We start from the raw sequence: 17,114 nt of genomic DNA, 5'->3' as shown, positions 1-17,114 counted from the left end.
TGAGAATCGGAAGCGGTTTGGAAAAGTACTAGGCGAAGTTTACAATTACGTCATTAGCTAGAACTAACCTAAATTCAACAGAACCTCTAAAATGCTTTGTTTAAACTCTAGAAAACAAGGTGCAGCTGATTTAATAACTAGAATATTATAAGAGGGTGAATTCAAACAAAACTAAAGAAGAAAAGGGTAGGGGAGGGCGAAGTGATTTGGAAAGTCTTAGCTTGTTGGTATTAATTAATTTAGCGGTTGCTTTAGAGATTTACTTTTGGTTTTCTTCAATTCAAGGAAATATTATTGTTTTAACGCCTATTTCTTAAAACATTTTGGGTAAAGTGGACAAAATTTTCAATTTCGTGCACTGAAATCAGATATATTGAGTTCTCGATTGTAACCTCTCATAGGCTCCAGATGTTTTAGAGCACCCTTTTTCTACACTTGTTATGGTAATTCAAATTACTTAACAAATTAAACAAAGGTTAAGCATCTCATAAAAAAAGCTTTTGCAACTAAGCAGGTGAGTAAACCATTTTTTTCTATAAATTCTGCCTATTTTTGATGGATTTACTACAGATTGCTCCGAACTTTGAAGGGACATTGGTTACAATGAAGTGGCTGTACGTCTTTGCGCTGTGTGTGGCGCTTGTTGCGTCCGAAAATCCTGAAGGTAATGCCATCTTTTCTTGATTTCTCTTTTAACTATGGTCAAAAATCTCAACTTGTAACGATCTGGTCTACTAAATTTTCTGTTTCTCTAGCATTTGAAGTGAAACCATTTTATGATGTACAAGTAGAACTCGCCTTGTCACGTTTACCACTCGATATAAAGGGGAAAAAATTGTGCAGGTTTCAGATTGTTCAGTTTGTCAAGAGTATAAGGCTTAAGATGATTTTTGAATTGAAATGATGAAATACTGATAGATTTGTAGATTCCACACGAATGGAATAATGAAATGTTACGGGGAATAAAATGGATCATGGAACTTTCACTGAATGACCGAAATTTGTAACACATGAAATGATCAAAACCCTTAAAATTTTCGGAGAAGAAAACCGGTTAATCATGACTGCTATGAGCCCTCCGAAAAAGACCATTACTTAGAGTGTCTAAATGCCATACTATAGGTCTATGTCACGGAGTCTACTTTTAGCTACATATATGTTGCACATTACTATTTGCTGGTTAAAGGCACTTGCGTCTGGGGGAAAAACAAGAACAACAAGAACAAATCAACCTGTAAATGAACAATACATTAAAGACAGTAAGGTTGATCTTTACGGTAGTAAAGCAACAAGACGACATTTTAAAAAAAGGGATATATGGACTGAAAAAATATTTGGATTAATATCTATACTTACTAATTGTTAAGTTAGTCTGTCAGTCGGTCGTTAGTCGGCTTAGGTAGTAGTGAGTCACTCAGTCGATCGGTCGGTCGGTTGTTGAGTCCGATAACAGTTAATTGGTAGGCCTGGCGGTCGGTTCAATCAGTCAGTCAGTCAGTCAGTCAGTCAGTGATTCTTTTGGTCGGTTGGGCGGTCGGTCACTCAGTCAGCTGGTTCATTTGTTAAACGGTCGGTCGATCGGTCGGTCAGTCAGTCGTTTGGTCGTACTGTCAGTCAGTTACACAAGAAAAAGCTCACTAAATAACTAATTAAACTTTTTATCATTTTAGAGAATCGGGGGGATAATAACCCGAATTTGTATGAGGGTGACATAGTCGTAACCTCTGAGGAACGAATGGCGCTGAATGGGAGCAATCCACTTGGAAAAGATGCACAGAGAAACAAGCAATGACCTGGCGGTCGGATGGTTTACGCTATTCACCCCGATTTGGGTACGTTCTTAGCTTCACTTAAAAATGTTTTCTACGTTAGTGATGCACCCTTTCGCATAAAAGTGCTTGGAATTTATCTTAATTTCTACTGGAAGTGAACCTTTTCCTTATGTGGGTATAGTAATAAATAAGCCTGAACCGACATGGAATGATCACTTAGATCATATCCATAGTACGATCCAGTAAAATCATCAGGAATCTTAGCCTCCTGAGAAGGATTAACCTATTCCTACTGGCCTCAGTTTTTGAAAAACGTTTTGAATAGTTTTGTTTTATCTCTTTTTGATTATGGTGACATCATTTGACGTGAACGGATTAGTGTCAAAACAACGCCATACGTATTACCTTCGGTCTTCCCGCGCGCATCTGCTAGTGACTCTCTTTCTAAGCTATATTGGGGGCCACTTCTGCACAGAAGAGCTGAAAATCATGAATCATGCTATTTTTATTTATAAGTCATTTAACTATTTCCCATTCCTTATGATGTAGTTTTAATCACGATTTTCATAATTATAATACTAGATCCAGGAAAATGGCAGCTAATAGAAGATGGGACCATTTGTCTAAAACTGCTGCTAACGAATAGAATTCACTTGATTCCTTACTAAGGGAAACGTCCTCGCCATCCATTTTAATCATGGACTCTCTGCAATCATTTTGGGCCGGATTAATATTTCGCTTTTTCTTGGAATAAGTATTTTATTTCTATTTTAGTTTTATCTGATTTCAGTTTTTTATTTTAATTTCCATATGATTTCCAATGCAGTTTTTAGTTTTTATCTAGGGCTATCCATTTAGTCTTTAAGAAAGACCCATCTGTAAATCGCCTCTAGTGAAGTTGGTATCCCCAATAATCGTAATCATCATCACATTTAGCAGTAACCCAAAAACCTAACAGTTAGCAGAGGGGATCCTTTACTAACGTAGTATCATAAATTTTTAATCATAAAATCAGGATAGTGAATTTTTGCTTTGAACATCTCCAAGAATTATTAATGGTTTGAGACGCTATATCAAACACTCGAAAGAGTGTTTGATAGCTTCTCAGAGCATTTTAAAATAATTCACGCGGAGAAAACAAAGGAAATCACTACCAAGAAGTAGATTTGGAATATATGGTGAATTATTAATGGTACTAAAAGTTAAATAAAACGTTCGAGAGAGTGTTTCATGCTATTTCCACCTCAAAGCTAGGTAAAAAATCAAACTGAAAAACAAAAGCCGGTTTCGGCTTGCCTATTCAATCCACTTCTTGGTGTTTGAAAATTTGTTCTCAAACTCATTAATAATTCATCAAGAGAAAACAAAGAAAATCACTACCGTGACCGTGGTTTGGATATGCCGGATCCTAATTACCATAAAATCTTGCCAACTTTAGCCTTGAATTTCTCCAAGAATTATTGATCATTTGAGAAGCAATATCAAACACTCGAAAGCGTGTTTCATCAGATATCCAAACACCTCGAAGTCGCTTAAAAAAACTTCTCAGTGTTTGGATATCTGATGAAGCACTCTTCCTCGTGTTTGATATAATGCATGAAACACTTTTCCTCGTCTTTGATATGTTACTTGAAGATTGTGCAGATGGCGTTACGGAGCCGAGTATAATGATGAAGTAAAAAAAAAAGAAGTTGGCTCTTTTGGGAGGTAGTGTCTCCGTACAGTTAAAACGGTTTGCTTTAAATAGCAACCACGGGAGAGACTTGGTCGTTTCGATGGAGTCTAAAGATAAAGTGGAGCTTTAAAGATGTCTATTTTTATCTTAGCAGAACCAGGTAGGACCAACCGGATTTTCACCACATTAATCCTTAATAAGCTGAGCATGATATGTTGTTTATTCTTTAAGCTCGCGATAGCAGAGCTATGCGGGCCATTAAGCAAGGAATGAAGGAATGGAAAAAGAAAACTTGTATTCGCTTCAAGAAAAGAAAAAGAGAAGCAGCTTACGCTTACTTTGAACCAGGAGGAGGGTAAGAAGTAAAGAATATGTAAAATACTGTAAGTTAAAAATATATTGTTTGTCAACCAGAACCCAACGTGACCATCAAACTGTAGTTATATCTGTAATATATATATTTAGCCAAGCCTGAAAGCGGAGCTCCAATTTTTTTCATAGCATTTGTAAAAATCTGCTTAGTGCATGAACGTAATAACCTTACTAGTTCCTCATCCTTTCTGCAGTTATATTTTTAGTGCATATGCAGCAAACTGCCCAGACAATAACAATGCAATGCAGAGGGAAAATTTTTTTTGAATGCTGATTTGTTACAATGGAGGGCAATTTTAGTTCATTTTTCTTTTCCTGAGGACAAAATTACTTACTCCTGATTGGTCGAGCGGCGAAAATACTCGCTCCTCATTGGCTGAACACGCCAGTTCTACATTCCGTTGGTTTCTCAATTTTGTGTCCAAAAACAACGTCTCCTTTAAGTTCTTTGGAGTCCGACTGTTTAAGCCGGGTTGTTTGTACCGGGTTGTTGTATTGACAAGTCATTATTTATATATATTATAGTCAGCAGAGCTCAGATCCGCTCGCGCACAACTCAGTACACGACATTAGTGCTGTCGCGTAAATTGTATGCAAATGAGCACTATAAAAAACCGCAAGGAAACAATAATGACTTGTCAATATTTATATATAGTATAGTCAGCAGAGCTCAGATCCGCTCGCGCACAACTCAGTACACGACATTAGTGCTGTCGCGTAAATTGTATGGAAATGAGCACTATAAAAAACCGCAAGAAACGAACAACGTAAGTCAATAATTTATTAATTTATTTCTTTTTCACAACTTTTTTGGACTCCCTGTGCTGAAATCAGTCATGGCGACCATGCAAGTGCTTTCAACTCGCTTCTTCTTCTTACAAGTAACAACGAATGATAACTGAGCATAACAGTGTCCTTTTGGTGGGAGAAAGGAGTAGGTCAAATTTTGTGGAAGAAATTAAGTTCCTTCTTTAGATCCACCGTTTGCTATTCTTATCGATCTATTTTCGCGGATTTTCAAGTGGTAGGAATTGGATAGCCTGACATTAAGTTTTACCGTTGTTAGTTTACTCCTGAATTAAACTAATATTCTATCTTCATTACATGAATGTGTAAAATTTACAACTCAGTCAATATTTCTCCTACTGAAATCTAAATAAACATCAAGAAAAGGAGAACGCGGGGAAATCACCCTTGGTTGCTTGGCACAGATCTTTAAGTATGTTTACAACTAAATGAGAGCCGTGCGGTGCGAACGAAACTGCCCCGAAATAAAAAGTGAAAAAGTTAGTTTCTCCACGAATATTTCTCCTATCGAAACGATTGAAGTACATTTGTAAAGCTTGAAACACGTGAAATAAGGAAAAACTATTGATTGTTGCTCGGAAACGCATTAGACTAGTAAACGGCTAGCAAGTTGCCTTGCCTTCAAGTTAACAGAGAAAGAAAAACTCACCGTCGTTTGCTCATATTCTCCGCAATACCTTAAATTAGGTCATTTCACTTTGTTGTTTTTCGGAGGACGGCAAAGAAATGTACCAAAATTTAAAATGCACGTGCGGAGCGATTGTTTTTGTTGTTCATTTTCAGCCATGGTGCTGCCGTCGTCGTTGCTTAACAGGGTTCCCTGATATATTTGGCGCTCGGATAAAAATGTCTGAAAAAACATAACTCAGTCAATATTGCTCCTACTAAAAAACTTTTGTCCTTTACAAAAATTTAGACTTCAACGCTTAGTTGTGGCCCGAAATATTAGAGCGTTTAAAACTTGTGCGTGTTTATACAGTGCAAGCGCATGGAAGCAGAGCGGTTCAAGACCAAATGTTAAAAAAATAATTTCTCTGCGAATATTGGTGGTATTAAAACGTTTAATGTATCTGTGTGAAGCTTGAAACGCGTAACAAAGAAAAATTATCGATTGTTGCCTGGAAGAAAGAATTTTCGTTTACAAATGATTTGTAAACGGCCGTCGAATTACACCTCATGATAATATTTTTTTGTGTAAGAGCAAGTTACCGGTCTGGGGGAAAATGTTTGTAAATTCAAAACTGTGTCAATTCTGCTTCTATAGTAATAATTCTAGTCTCGTCAACAAATGGAAAATACGGGAAAATAGTCTTTGGTGTATGGTAGAATTATTTCAGAGCTTTTAAACTGGTGTCTGTTTACAAATGCATGAGAGCCGTGTGGTGCGAATGAAAAAAACACGGCCATGAAACAATATTGTACAAAAATTAATTTCTAAACGAATATCGATGGTATCGGGAATTTAATAAACAGTAAAAGCACCTGCGTAAAGCTTTAAACATGTAACATAAATAAAATTATCGATTGCTGCCTGGAAGAAAGCATTTTCGTTTACAAATCATGTAAACATGACATTTTCTGCGAGAGCAAGTTAGCGCCCGGGGGAAAATGTTTGGAAATTCAAAACTGTGTCAATTCTGGTCCTATAGTAATAATTCTAGTCTCTAAATAAACGTTAACAAATGGAGAATACGGGAAAATAGTCTTTGGTGTTTGGTAGAATTATTTCAGAGCTTTTAAACTTGTGTGTGTTTACAAACACATAAATGCCGTAAGGTGCGAATGAAAAAAACCCCGGCCACGAAACAAAATGTTCAAAAATTAATTTCTACACGAGTACCGATGGTATCGAGAGTTTAATAAACGATTAAAATATCTGTGTAAAGCTTGAAACACGTAACATAAAGGAAAATTATCGATTTTTTTCCGGGAAGAAACCTTTTTGGTTTACAAATGATCTGTTGAAACGGCCGTCGTAATCACCAAAACATGGTATTTTTTGCGAGAGCAAGTAAGCTCCCGGCGAAAAATTATTGGATATTAAAAACTGTGTCAATTCTGCTCCTAATGAGTAATAATTCTAGTCTCTAAGTAAACGTTAAGAAAATGAGAATACCGAAACGTACTCTTTGGTGTTTGGTAGAATTATTTCAGAGCTTTGAAACTTGTGTTTGTTTGCAAACACATTTATAAGCTTAAGGGCCGTGCGCTGCGAACGAAAAAACACACGGCCACGAAACACATTTTTCAAAATTAACTTCTCCTCGAATATTGCTGGTATCGAAAGCGATTAAAGTGTTTATGTATAGCTATTTTAGAGTTCTAAAAGTTACTAGAACTGATCACGAACGGGTGATATAGGCAAATGTGAGGCTTCTTTAAACTTAAGCTTACTTTTCTTTTCCGGTCGGCCTGCTCTAACTTGCTATCCGTCGTTCTCTTCCACGTTGAACTTTGCTTAATCGTCTTTGCTTTCTTGTTTTCTTTTTCTCTCTCTTTCTCTTCTTTCCACGTTTGTCAACATATCCCACAAATACGTATAAATTGTCTTTGTGTTTTTTGTTCTTTAGCATTTCTGTTGTAAACGCACCTTGCCAAACTATCTCGCCATGCAACTTCCCGCCAAACAAACACAGGCGCATTAGCATTGTGGGATTGCGTACGGACGGACGGACGGACGGACGGACGGACGGACGGTGTATGGACGGATAAAAGTGACGTCATAACCAAACCAAAATTTTTCGCATTCATGGGTTTCCCAAATTTTCTTAGCTATGGGGCTCCGCACCCGCGCCTCCGGCGCGTGGAGCTCCGCTATTAAAATTCGTCTGCCCTAAGAATTCTGGTTCATCTACAGAGCGATCGATTGCCAGTGCAGATGGGCAGAAAAATAATTTGTACGAGAGGATGCTGCGTTGAATCGTGAATTGTTGATGTTGTATTTGAGACGAGTTTATAACGTGGTAATGTCGTCTGAAATACCCGCTTCTGATTGTCTTAAAAAACTTGGACCAGTGATTCGTTTTGCCAAATACAAATAAGAATTTTTTCTATCCCCGGGCAAGCATTACTTGCCTTGCTAATTTCTGGCCAATTAACTGAGACGAATACGATTTGATTTAATTAACGAGGAAAAATGTTTCTTAGCTTTCACTCTGGTTTCCGTTGTCTTTCAGGTGTTCATCTTATGTGGGAAGAATTGGCCGTCGTCAGGAAATCACTCTCGCCAGTGGATGCTGGACCAGGGGAATTGTTGCTCATGAAATAGGTGAGTGACGTCAGATACCTGAAGCACAAACTTTCGGATGGCAACCGAAAGTTAAACGTTTGCTAAGTTGGATTGTTTCATCTTCTTTTCAACGAGTGGAAAGACTCTGTTTTGGTGCTCGTTTACTTGTTGACATTATATGGGACGGCGTTAGAGGCGTCAAAAGGGAAGCATTTAACTTCCGGTTGCCATCTGTGTCCAACGACTGCGCTGAAGATCTCATTTGGAGGCCGAATGCGTTCGAATTTAAAATAATTGAAGCAAATTCTAACTGCTTTGATAAATCTGAGATCTGATAACTTATTTTTTGGGTACCAAGAATCTAAGGCTCGTGTTCTATCGGGACCAACCGTGTTTGGCTGGTTAGGTTGCTTGTGATGCTTTGGGAACTGGATTGAAACGGTTGGAAACAAGAGGGAACAATATGGGTGATCAACTGATAAGCTATGGACTTGGGGGGGTTTGCTAAATTTCTCTCAAAATCTTTCTGAACCAGGAAAACGAAATCTGTCAAAGTGACTTGGTAATTTTTGAGTGGTTTGTACTGGAAGGAAGGAGCAAGTCTTTCTTGCGTGATTTTATATCGGGCACGGATATTCAAATAAAAATATATTTAAAGTTATTGCTAAAGTCGTACTGTACTGCCCGTCTGAATACACTATTCTAAAAAAGTGTCGGTCTCAAATCATGGAGAATTTCCTAAACAACAAATTCAAGAATGCTGAATAAAAATCTTCCTAACAGTCAGGAAGAAATTGTTCCTTTACCCTGCGGTCGAGATTTTGCCGACGAACAGAAAAGCGCTGTAGAGGTTACCTTTATTTTTCCTTTATTTTATTGATGTAAGAATATTGTGTTGAATTACATAAAATCAGATGAAAAAAATTTAATAGTAAACAATAACAACTGAAAGCATTCTGGCTTTCTTGGAGGCTAAATTAAATGTTACATATAACATCATGGCTTTCCTCACTAAAATTGTATAATGCCTTACCAGTGTTTCAAAGGGTCACTGGACCTGACTGGAAGGCATTTTTGCTCATACACAAATTTCCCTTTATCTAACTAGCTAACCAAATGTAAAAATAGGACCTAACAATGTCTACTTCTTTTTAAGTCTTGAATCCTGTGCTACTTTTGGTCATGGTGCACAAATTAACAAATATTTGGCATATTTATATCCTGACTTTCAATACTTGTAATACGTCCTTGGGTTTTTTGTAAATAGTCTTAAACAGTAGTGTGACTTGACTTGAGTTTGTTTACCATGTTGTCGTTTAGCTAAAGTGATTGAAAAATTACAAGGAGAAAAAACAATGAAATTTTCACTTCCTTCTCTTCAGGACACGCTCTTGGATTCTATCATGAACAGTCTCGTCTGGACAGGGATAAATACGTCACAATCCTATGGCAAAACATTGTTGAAAGTAAGTGAAGCATGATAACTCAAAAGTGAAGCACGGGTTAAGAAAGACGGATTTAACGCCATGTGGTCAGTTTTTCTCGTGTTTGCCCTCTTCAGGTCAACTCGTCTTTTCTTTAGTTTAGCGTTTAGCTTTTACGACTATCCAAACTGTATTTAATTTGCGGTCAACGTGATGATCATTACCGGTTTGCTAACACGTCCTAAGACTTACCGCTTATGTGCTGGTTGACTCTGGAAAAGGTTCTGTTGTGCAATATGTTGACATTTCTTGTTATTAACTTCTCAGAAGTAAAGCACAACTTCAAGATGCAGGACCGAAACAACATTGACTCCCTTGGGTCTCCGTACGATTATGAAAGCGTGATGCATTATGGAAGCAAATACTTCAGTAAGAATGGAAAGCCTACAATACTCCCCAAGGAAAAAGGGGTATGCTGTTTCTGTTTTAAATTATCGCATGTATTTTATCCTCAGCTGGCTAAACCGTTCTGAATTCTGCTTACGGGTTGACAGCTAAATTACAGTAGATCTTCATTAAGATTACCTTCAGACCGACACAGTTACATTTTTTTGTACATCTGACTTTGGCAATTAAGTAAATAACTACACAAACTGTTACTGAAATGACAAGAAGTAAAAACAATTGTTCAGATTTTTTTGCCGACGTTGGCAGATTCGATTCTAATAAATTTTGTTGGCTGTAAGAAATATGTTTCTCATAATATTTAATATGTGAGGGCACGCGATGATTTGTTAATCGTTGCTTTAGTCTTTCTTTGTCAATGATAAATTTAGTCGCATCTTCAATTTCTTTGCTAATACCCATAGGCAGTCTCAAAATAGCTAAAAAAATAACTTGACTCAAAAAGTGGTTAATACCCTAGACGTTTATTTATTTACCAAACCTAAACCAGAAAATGAAAAGAGTAAAATTTTATGTTTTCCGATCAGTACTTCAATGTCAGCACAAAATGTCTTAGTGTTTCGTAGTATGACATTTCGAAACAAAACGATTTTATAATAGCAAGAGCTACCTGCGGGTAATTAGAGAAGTTGATTCATAACACCTGACATTCCAACGATACGTTTTACCTCTCTCATTTCTATGCGCGATGTTTCTATTCTTTTTCCCCTAGGTTAAAATTGGTCAGCGGAGCAAGATTAGTCCGACAGATGCGAAGCAGATGAATCTCCTTTACAAATCACAGTGCTGAAGGAGGTTTCTTGTTGGAGGTGGGTTTTGCAAATACATCTGGTATTTCCGAAGTTTCTTTCTTGGTATTAATTCACTCTTTCGAATCAGTTGCTTATCGAAATCACGTAAATAAGGAAATTAAGTGAGGAGGTCGCTTTGTTACGCTTTACTTAATAACGTTTAATCGAGATTTTAGACCTTTTGTACGACCTCCTACGGGAAAAGGTAGGATAAACTGGGTCTTAAGCCCTGGTGAAACGGCCCATGATAGTCAATAATAGTGAAAACTCGCGCAGTCATTTGGCTACCAACTATCATACGCTGCATGCCATCGACTATCATCAATTATTAAAAACTGGATCATTGCATAACGCAATTCCAGGGATTTTATTGGCTTAGCAGCCATGGCTTATGAGCCATTATACCATGCCCGAGAAATAGTGACCACCAAGAGAGGATCAGTGAAGGTCCACTAAATTGTCTTCTGGTTGTTCTCGCAAAGCGAAATCAGCAAGATCAAGCAATAATTCTTGATTGTTTTTATTTAATATAATTATTCCACCCACGCTTGTTGGATATGAGTTGATTATAGCCAACTCGGCACTACACGCCTCGTTGGCTATCTATCATTCTATATCCAATGGGTGCTCGTGGAATAATTCTTAAGGACGGTGCCTACTTTTGTTACTGCGCATACGTTCTGCGCATCTCGAAATACATAGGTTTCCTATGGGTTGTTCCTACTAATACAGTTATATTTTTGCGCGGTTTAAAACTGCAGAGAAAGCAGAACTTAGCAAGTGCTCTTGGTATCCAAAAAGAAAATTGGGGGTAACCATGCATTTTTTGGAGATAATAAAGCTCCAATTTGGAAAACAACGCCATACATTGCTTTGTATTTTACTGCTTGGTAGAATAATTGTTTCTTAATTACCTCTAAAAAATGCGTGGTTACCCCCAATTTTCTCTTTGGATTTCACTAGCCCTTGCTAAGATCTACTTTTCCGGCATAGTCATAAACTGAACATAAATACTTCGGTATTAGTAGGCATCGTCCTTAACTGTCATTCACTTTGAGCGTGTTCAAATTCTTCATGTAGTTGATGTTGGTTTTTCCTGTTTGATCACGTGCATGATAGTCGATGATAGTCTTCGGTCAGCGGTTTTCTTCACCAGCGCTCTTTAGATTTCAACACATTCCAACAACTGAACAAGAACGAAGTGGGCTGCTACCCTCTTTTGCCGCGATCAATTGATTCATGTGAAGTTTTGTAATTTAAAGCAACGCCACGCTTACAGTGTTTACACTTGGCAACTGCCTGACACTAGAGGGTCACGATAACTATACTCGGGTATTACGAGTTTCTTTGATCCGTTTGACCACCCGCTTGATTGTTGATCATAATTGATGACAGTTTTGACTGTCATCACCTATTCTCAACTATAACGCGCCGATTGACTTTAGGATAAGGAAATGATCTCATGCTCCTTCGCTTTTATCAAAAGAGTGGCCATTTTAATTTGACAATCGAATTGTGAAATTACAACAGGCTGATCGTGGGTGGATGATTAGGACATTAGAAATTCAATGAAATAAATAGCAAGTACAACAACTACCATAATAGCTTTATTAAGATGGCGGCCTCGGTAAGGGAGCTGGGGGAGGGATTAAGGGAGGGTGGCATTTTCGGGATCATAAATTTAGAATAAAACTTGAACAAAGTTTTCAAAATTTAATATCAGAATCGCCTGAAACATTTTTGATAGTAGTAATGTATCGTGTACATTTTTGAATACCAAGTGTTCCTATGGAAAAACTGATTGGTGTCTTTACCAGTGGTATGATTAACAGACGGGTGGGAGTCGGGTGGTTTATTAACAAAAAACTTAACTTCATATGGAGGGCTTATTAGAGATGGGGGCTTCAAAGTGCTTTTACGATAAATGACAGAATCAAAGGAAATGAGGCTTTAAGAGTTTTCGTCTCGCTTTTAGAAAAGAAGGAAGTGGGTTAGAATGAAATCGGACACTTTTCATCAGTATATCTTACTGAAAACGGCTAACTGGGAAAGTATTAACTCGATGAATTTAAAAAAAACTTAAGGAACAAAACAAAACGAAAGAAAGAGCAGTCCCTTAGAAGTATTGTTTTATGAAATGAAGTCAATAAACAACGCAGCTTCAGTTAATAGATGCAGTTTGTACATTTAGAAACTGGTGTGAAATCACCGCAAGAAAACTCGACTGTGCACTTTGTTAAGAAAACCTTGGGTGAGCTGAGGATGACCTGTCCAACTCCCCAAGATAACGGGGAGTGTTCTGCACAAGCAGAACACTTCCGGGTTATAAGATACAACAACAACAACAACAACAACAACAACAACAACAACTGACAACAACAATAGCATTTATTGATATATCAGAACATAACACACCATAGCTTCCACCCCCAAATAAAAACCACCAAATCGAGACAAGGAATGGGTAAACAAAATAGAAGGAGAAAATGGAAACGTTTATTACCTACCTAAGATATTTTTATACATTTTATCTCTTGTAGGTTATTAAAAAGGGTGAAGAACAAACATTGATGTTATTAGTCTTAAGCTGAGCTAAATGAGTAGAAATAAAAGACATTGAAAACATTATTAGTTTAACTTGTGTTCTAATGTAGAAATTATAGGGAGCTTAAGCAACGACGATGGCAACGACAACGACAACGCCACAAAACAGTATGTGTAATGAGCTCACGACGGTGAATTTTTCATTTTCTTTCTTAAACTTGAACGCCACCGCTTCCAATTTGGTTCCTGGATAGTTCGACGTTTCTGTGGAAGTTGAGCGATTTGAAATACTCGCGAAGTAGCACAAATGAAAAAAAAATTATATTTTCAGGTTATTTTTCGTTGCCGTTGCCGTTGCCGTCGTCGCTGCTTAAGCTCCCTGTTATCTTAAACACAACATTTCACGGTATTTTTTAAGAGTCTCGTTCTTCTCAAAGCCCCAAATCCCTTCAAAACCACACAGAAACCCCACGCTGAAGTAAGTGAAGTTTATTTCCAGATTGATGTCTGTGTTCTAGCATTTTGAAAACTGAAGTGAATTTTCAATACAAAGTCTTACAAATTGGCGGGACGGTCAAGTTATTGATTAATGAGCTTGGGCTGCCTGTGGTCGAATGGTTTTCGTTTCCCAGAATTTTCGAAGGGAAAATGATTATCCTTATCCCGAGCAAGGGTTTTTTTTAGAACATCTCGCGGTAAAAAATAACGGTAAAAAATCCGAACGATGGTTCGACCGCTCTTTGGTCATTATCAAGTTCAATATGTGGAATAAAAATTAACACATATCATATATACAGAAAGAGAGAGACTGTGCCAATGACGTAAAATAAATGAAGAATCTTCTAAATTTTTACATACTTTTTACCATATTATACACTTCTTACTTGATTGGCACTCTTTCTCTCTTTCTGTATATATGATATATGTTAATTATTGAACTTTATGACCGAAGAGCGTTCGAAACGTCTTTCGGATTTTTTACCGTTATTTTTTTCCCGTGATAATAATGGTCAGCGAATTGAGAAACATTCGTTCAGGTAACAGGCCAGGAATGAGACACTTACAAACGTTGTTTGATTTCCAAGACGGGAACGACAAGCACAGAAGATCCGAGTGACGACGTTAACAGCGAGTGAGAGTTGAAGTGAATTCGAAATAACGAAAACTATACCTAATGCAGGTAAAAACAAAGTAAAATTATGCGACGAAAAGGTAACAGAAATAACTTGAAAAATGAAGGGTTGGTCATGACAAAGGCGCTACAAAGAATGCGGCTTACAAAAGAGCGTAATTAACACAACTTGAAATTCAACTGAGTAAAAAAATGCCGCAGCAACACAAAATATGGTAATAAAAAGTCTGATTTTCATCAGAGTTGCTGTAATACATCCATCCGAAGCCAATTTTGATGGTAAAAAGCAGACCAAAGATCATGAATTGGCTGCGCATCGGCCACTCGAACTTTGACGCAGAGCGAGATTGGACGAGCGCACTCGGCTTCAAAATAGTGCGGTTCCAAATGGACCCCGTCCAAAAATTTAGCCAAATAGCCCTTTTGTTCATACGGGACCTGCTATCCGTTCCCAATCTGGTCCGATGTTTTGACTTACAAAACAACAGTTTCAATTTCGCCGGGAACCTTTCTTCTCCCAAATGGAATCCGCGTCACCGTGTAAACAATTCGACCCATACCCAGGGGCCCGTTTCTCGAAGTCCGGGTAACTTTTCGGGCCGAAATCAAATATTCAAATAAAAATCTAAAGAATAAAAGCGCGGACTCTAGCTAACAAACAAGAACATTTTGCTTTGTTAACTGATAGTTTTATCGTATTATCTGCAAAACTATTGAAACCTCGATCTTGAATGTAAACAACAACAGCTTTCCGGGCCAGTTAATTATCGGGACTTTCGAGTAACGGGCTCCCTGGTCCGGACGGGATTCATCTGGGATCGGCTTCATGTGAACATAGTTGCAGAAAAGGGACTGCAATCAAACTGTACAAAATTTCCAGTTGTATTTTGTAAGATAAATATTTTTTATATGATTTTGAAATTGCTGTTGGGTTTCGATTTGTGAATAAACAACGATTTTTTTCAAATTAATTCGAACTTCTTCGAATCTCGGAGCTCTATATATTTAAATTCAAGAAGTCAAAAGTTCATTTCACACGATCTATGGGAGTATACAGCGTGAATTTCAGACTATAGGTAGGGCAAGTCTAACTCTTCCATATCGTAAAATTCTTACTTTTGCGGCAGACATTAAACGCTTAGAAGACTAGCAATTGTAGATCGAGCTTCAGGCTACCGTCAAGAAAGATGGACGCAACAATCTGGTTGTCGGAGAACCAGACGACCTTTGAGCCGGACAAACGGAATGCAAAAGCTTCTAAATCAAGGCACACAGCCTTTAGTTCTCTCTACGTCGAACTTCCGAACTCTCCGTGATTGATCAGTTCTGGTCGAACACCAATTTAGCATCTGATTGCAGTAAGACGAACACGTCACAAGCAGAATAAGAGGCATCACAAAAATTGATATTCACTGGAAGATATGTTTTAAAATAGCACTTTGGTATTGTGATGGCGTGGAGGGCCTGGACGCTTGGAGTGGCGGGAACATTATGTATTCACAATATATATTCTCACTTTTCGCACTATGTAGATTAGTATAAGCGGAACGCCGAACGGACATTAACGGTAGCCCATGATTAAGCGTGTATATAATATGACGAAAGGACATTAAAGATATTGAGGGAGTCGAAACTTTCTCTAAAGTTCAATTTCTAAAACGGCGTCTTGACACAGCAAAACTTCACTGTCCCTACCGTAACAGTACCTTTAACTGTCGAGAACAGAAATCTGGTCATAATTCGGACGACCGAACCCACGCATCTAGGAAGAGAGATAATCTGGCGGGCGATACTCGCTTCTCCCCTGAACGGCCAGAGGCTGGCTGTGCTGGAAAAAAGAAAAGGAGAAAGGCGTGCGTACAGGCGAAGGTCTCTTGACTGCGATCAGCAAAGCGTTCCTCTTCTTCTTTAGTTGTAGAAAGTGTCGATTGAGCGCGCCGCTCGGCACTGAAAATTCGCTTCTAATCGTCCGAGTCATTCGCCAAGTCGTGCTTCTTATATTCATTTACGATTGTCCAACAGGACACAGACTTATTGGCAAGCAGGATGTGTTTCTGTCGTTCGACAAGTGAATTGTCTCCTTCTTCAAGCTCGGATTCTAATTGCTCGAACTGAGACTTTGTGGGAGGATTTGGCGTTGTCAAAGGTCTTACCTAGTTTAAGAATGAATCGGTATTATTCTTCGTTGCCTTAACGTTTGAACTTTTGGGGCTCTTTGAATTTGAGCTTTTTTTATCTCTTTCATTTGCCGCTCCGCTGAGTTGTCGTTGGAGCGCTTTATTTTCCCAACGGTTTCCTGCAGGAGATCTTTGAAAGAAACCATCAATTTCTCATCATTAGCTCTTATGAGATCCGTCTTTTTGTCTTTGGAAACCGACATGGTGCACACGCAACGACCGACGAAGGAGAAATCGAGTGTGAGAAAAAAGTAGACGGAGCCCTGAACGGGTTTTTTCAGAGGCCTGGATGACTATCACTAGGATAACTCCTCATTAGATACCCCTAGGTTTCTACCCATAGCGCACCGGCCTGGAACCCAGGCCGAGTCGTATCTCTTGCCGACAAAATACTTATTTCAGCCTTCTTTACAAGCTTCATTCGTCAGAAATGACATAGCTAAACAACAACATGGAATAAAGTCGGTCACGAGATCTTCAACTTTCACGATTTAGACGGCAAAGATTTCAATACGAGACATCATGGCCTCCGACTTTTCCCTTATGGGTACTGTACTTTTAAGAAGAAACGACAGTGGTTGGAATACGAATGTTATATCAGCTACCACAAACAAAGGTAAAAATCATGTATGAAACGTTGTCGACATTTCATGAACAATTTAGCGCTTTGGGGGCCTAAAAATGGTTATTTATTCCTCGTATAATTATTAAATAACTCCTGCAAAA

The 17,114-nt window shown here is 38.1% G+C and overlaps 1 protein-coding gene and 1 pseudogene across 1 annotated transcript; one reads left to right on the top strand and one right to left on the bottom strand.

Annotated features, from left to right (window-relative positions):
* Positions 1 to 534: 534 nt before the first annotated feature.
* LOC146465516 (zinc metalloproteinase nas-13-like) lies at positions 535 to 13,161 on the top strand. Its single transcript, XM_085128452.1, has 8 exons — positions 535 to 664; positions 1,671 to 1,832; positions 3,679 to 3,802; positions 7,803 to 7,894; positions 9,238 to 9,321; positions 9,607 to 9,749; positions 10,457 to 10,553; positions 13,076 to 13,161. Exons 2-7 carry the CDS (start codon positions 1,805 to 1,807, stop codon positions 10,532 to 10,534), a joined length of 549 nt encoding a protein of 182 aa, XP_084984578.1. The 5' UTR covers positions 535 to 664; positions 1,671 to 1,804; the 3' UTR covers positions 10,535 to 10,553; positions 13,076 to 13,161.
* Positions 13,162 to 15,973: 2,812 nt separating this feature from the next.
* Positions 15,974 to 16,591, bottom strand: LOC146465515 (uncharacterized; annotated as a pseudogene).
* Between the last annotated feature and the right edge of the window lie 523 nt (positions 16,592 to 17,114).

The sequence above is a fragment of the Pavona decussata genome, unplaced genomic scaffold, assembly GCF_977016875.1.
Source record: "Pavona decussata unplaced genomic scaffold, jaPavDecu1.1 SCAFFOLD_156, whole genome shotgun sequence".
Lineage (NCBI taxonomy): Eukaryota > Metazoa > Cnidaria > Anthozoa > Scleractinia > Agariciidae > Pavona > Pavona decussata.
Note: the sequence above shows the minus strand (reverse complement) of the source record. Positions and strands in the feature narration are given on the sequence as shown.

Coding starts and splice junctions, on each gene's coding strand:
- LOC146465516 (XM_085128452.1), top strand. CDS start 1,805: ATGGTTTACGCTATTCACCCCGATTTGG. Junction 1,833..3,678: donor CGCTATTCACCCCGATTTGG/GTACGTTCTTAG, acceptor TTATTCTTTAAG/CTCGCGATAGCAGAGCTATG. Junction 9,750..10,456: donor TACTCCCCAAGGAAAAAGGG/GTATGCTGTTTC, acceptor TTTTTCCCCTAG/GTTAAAATTGGTCAGCGGAG.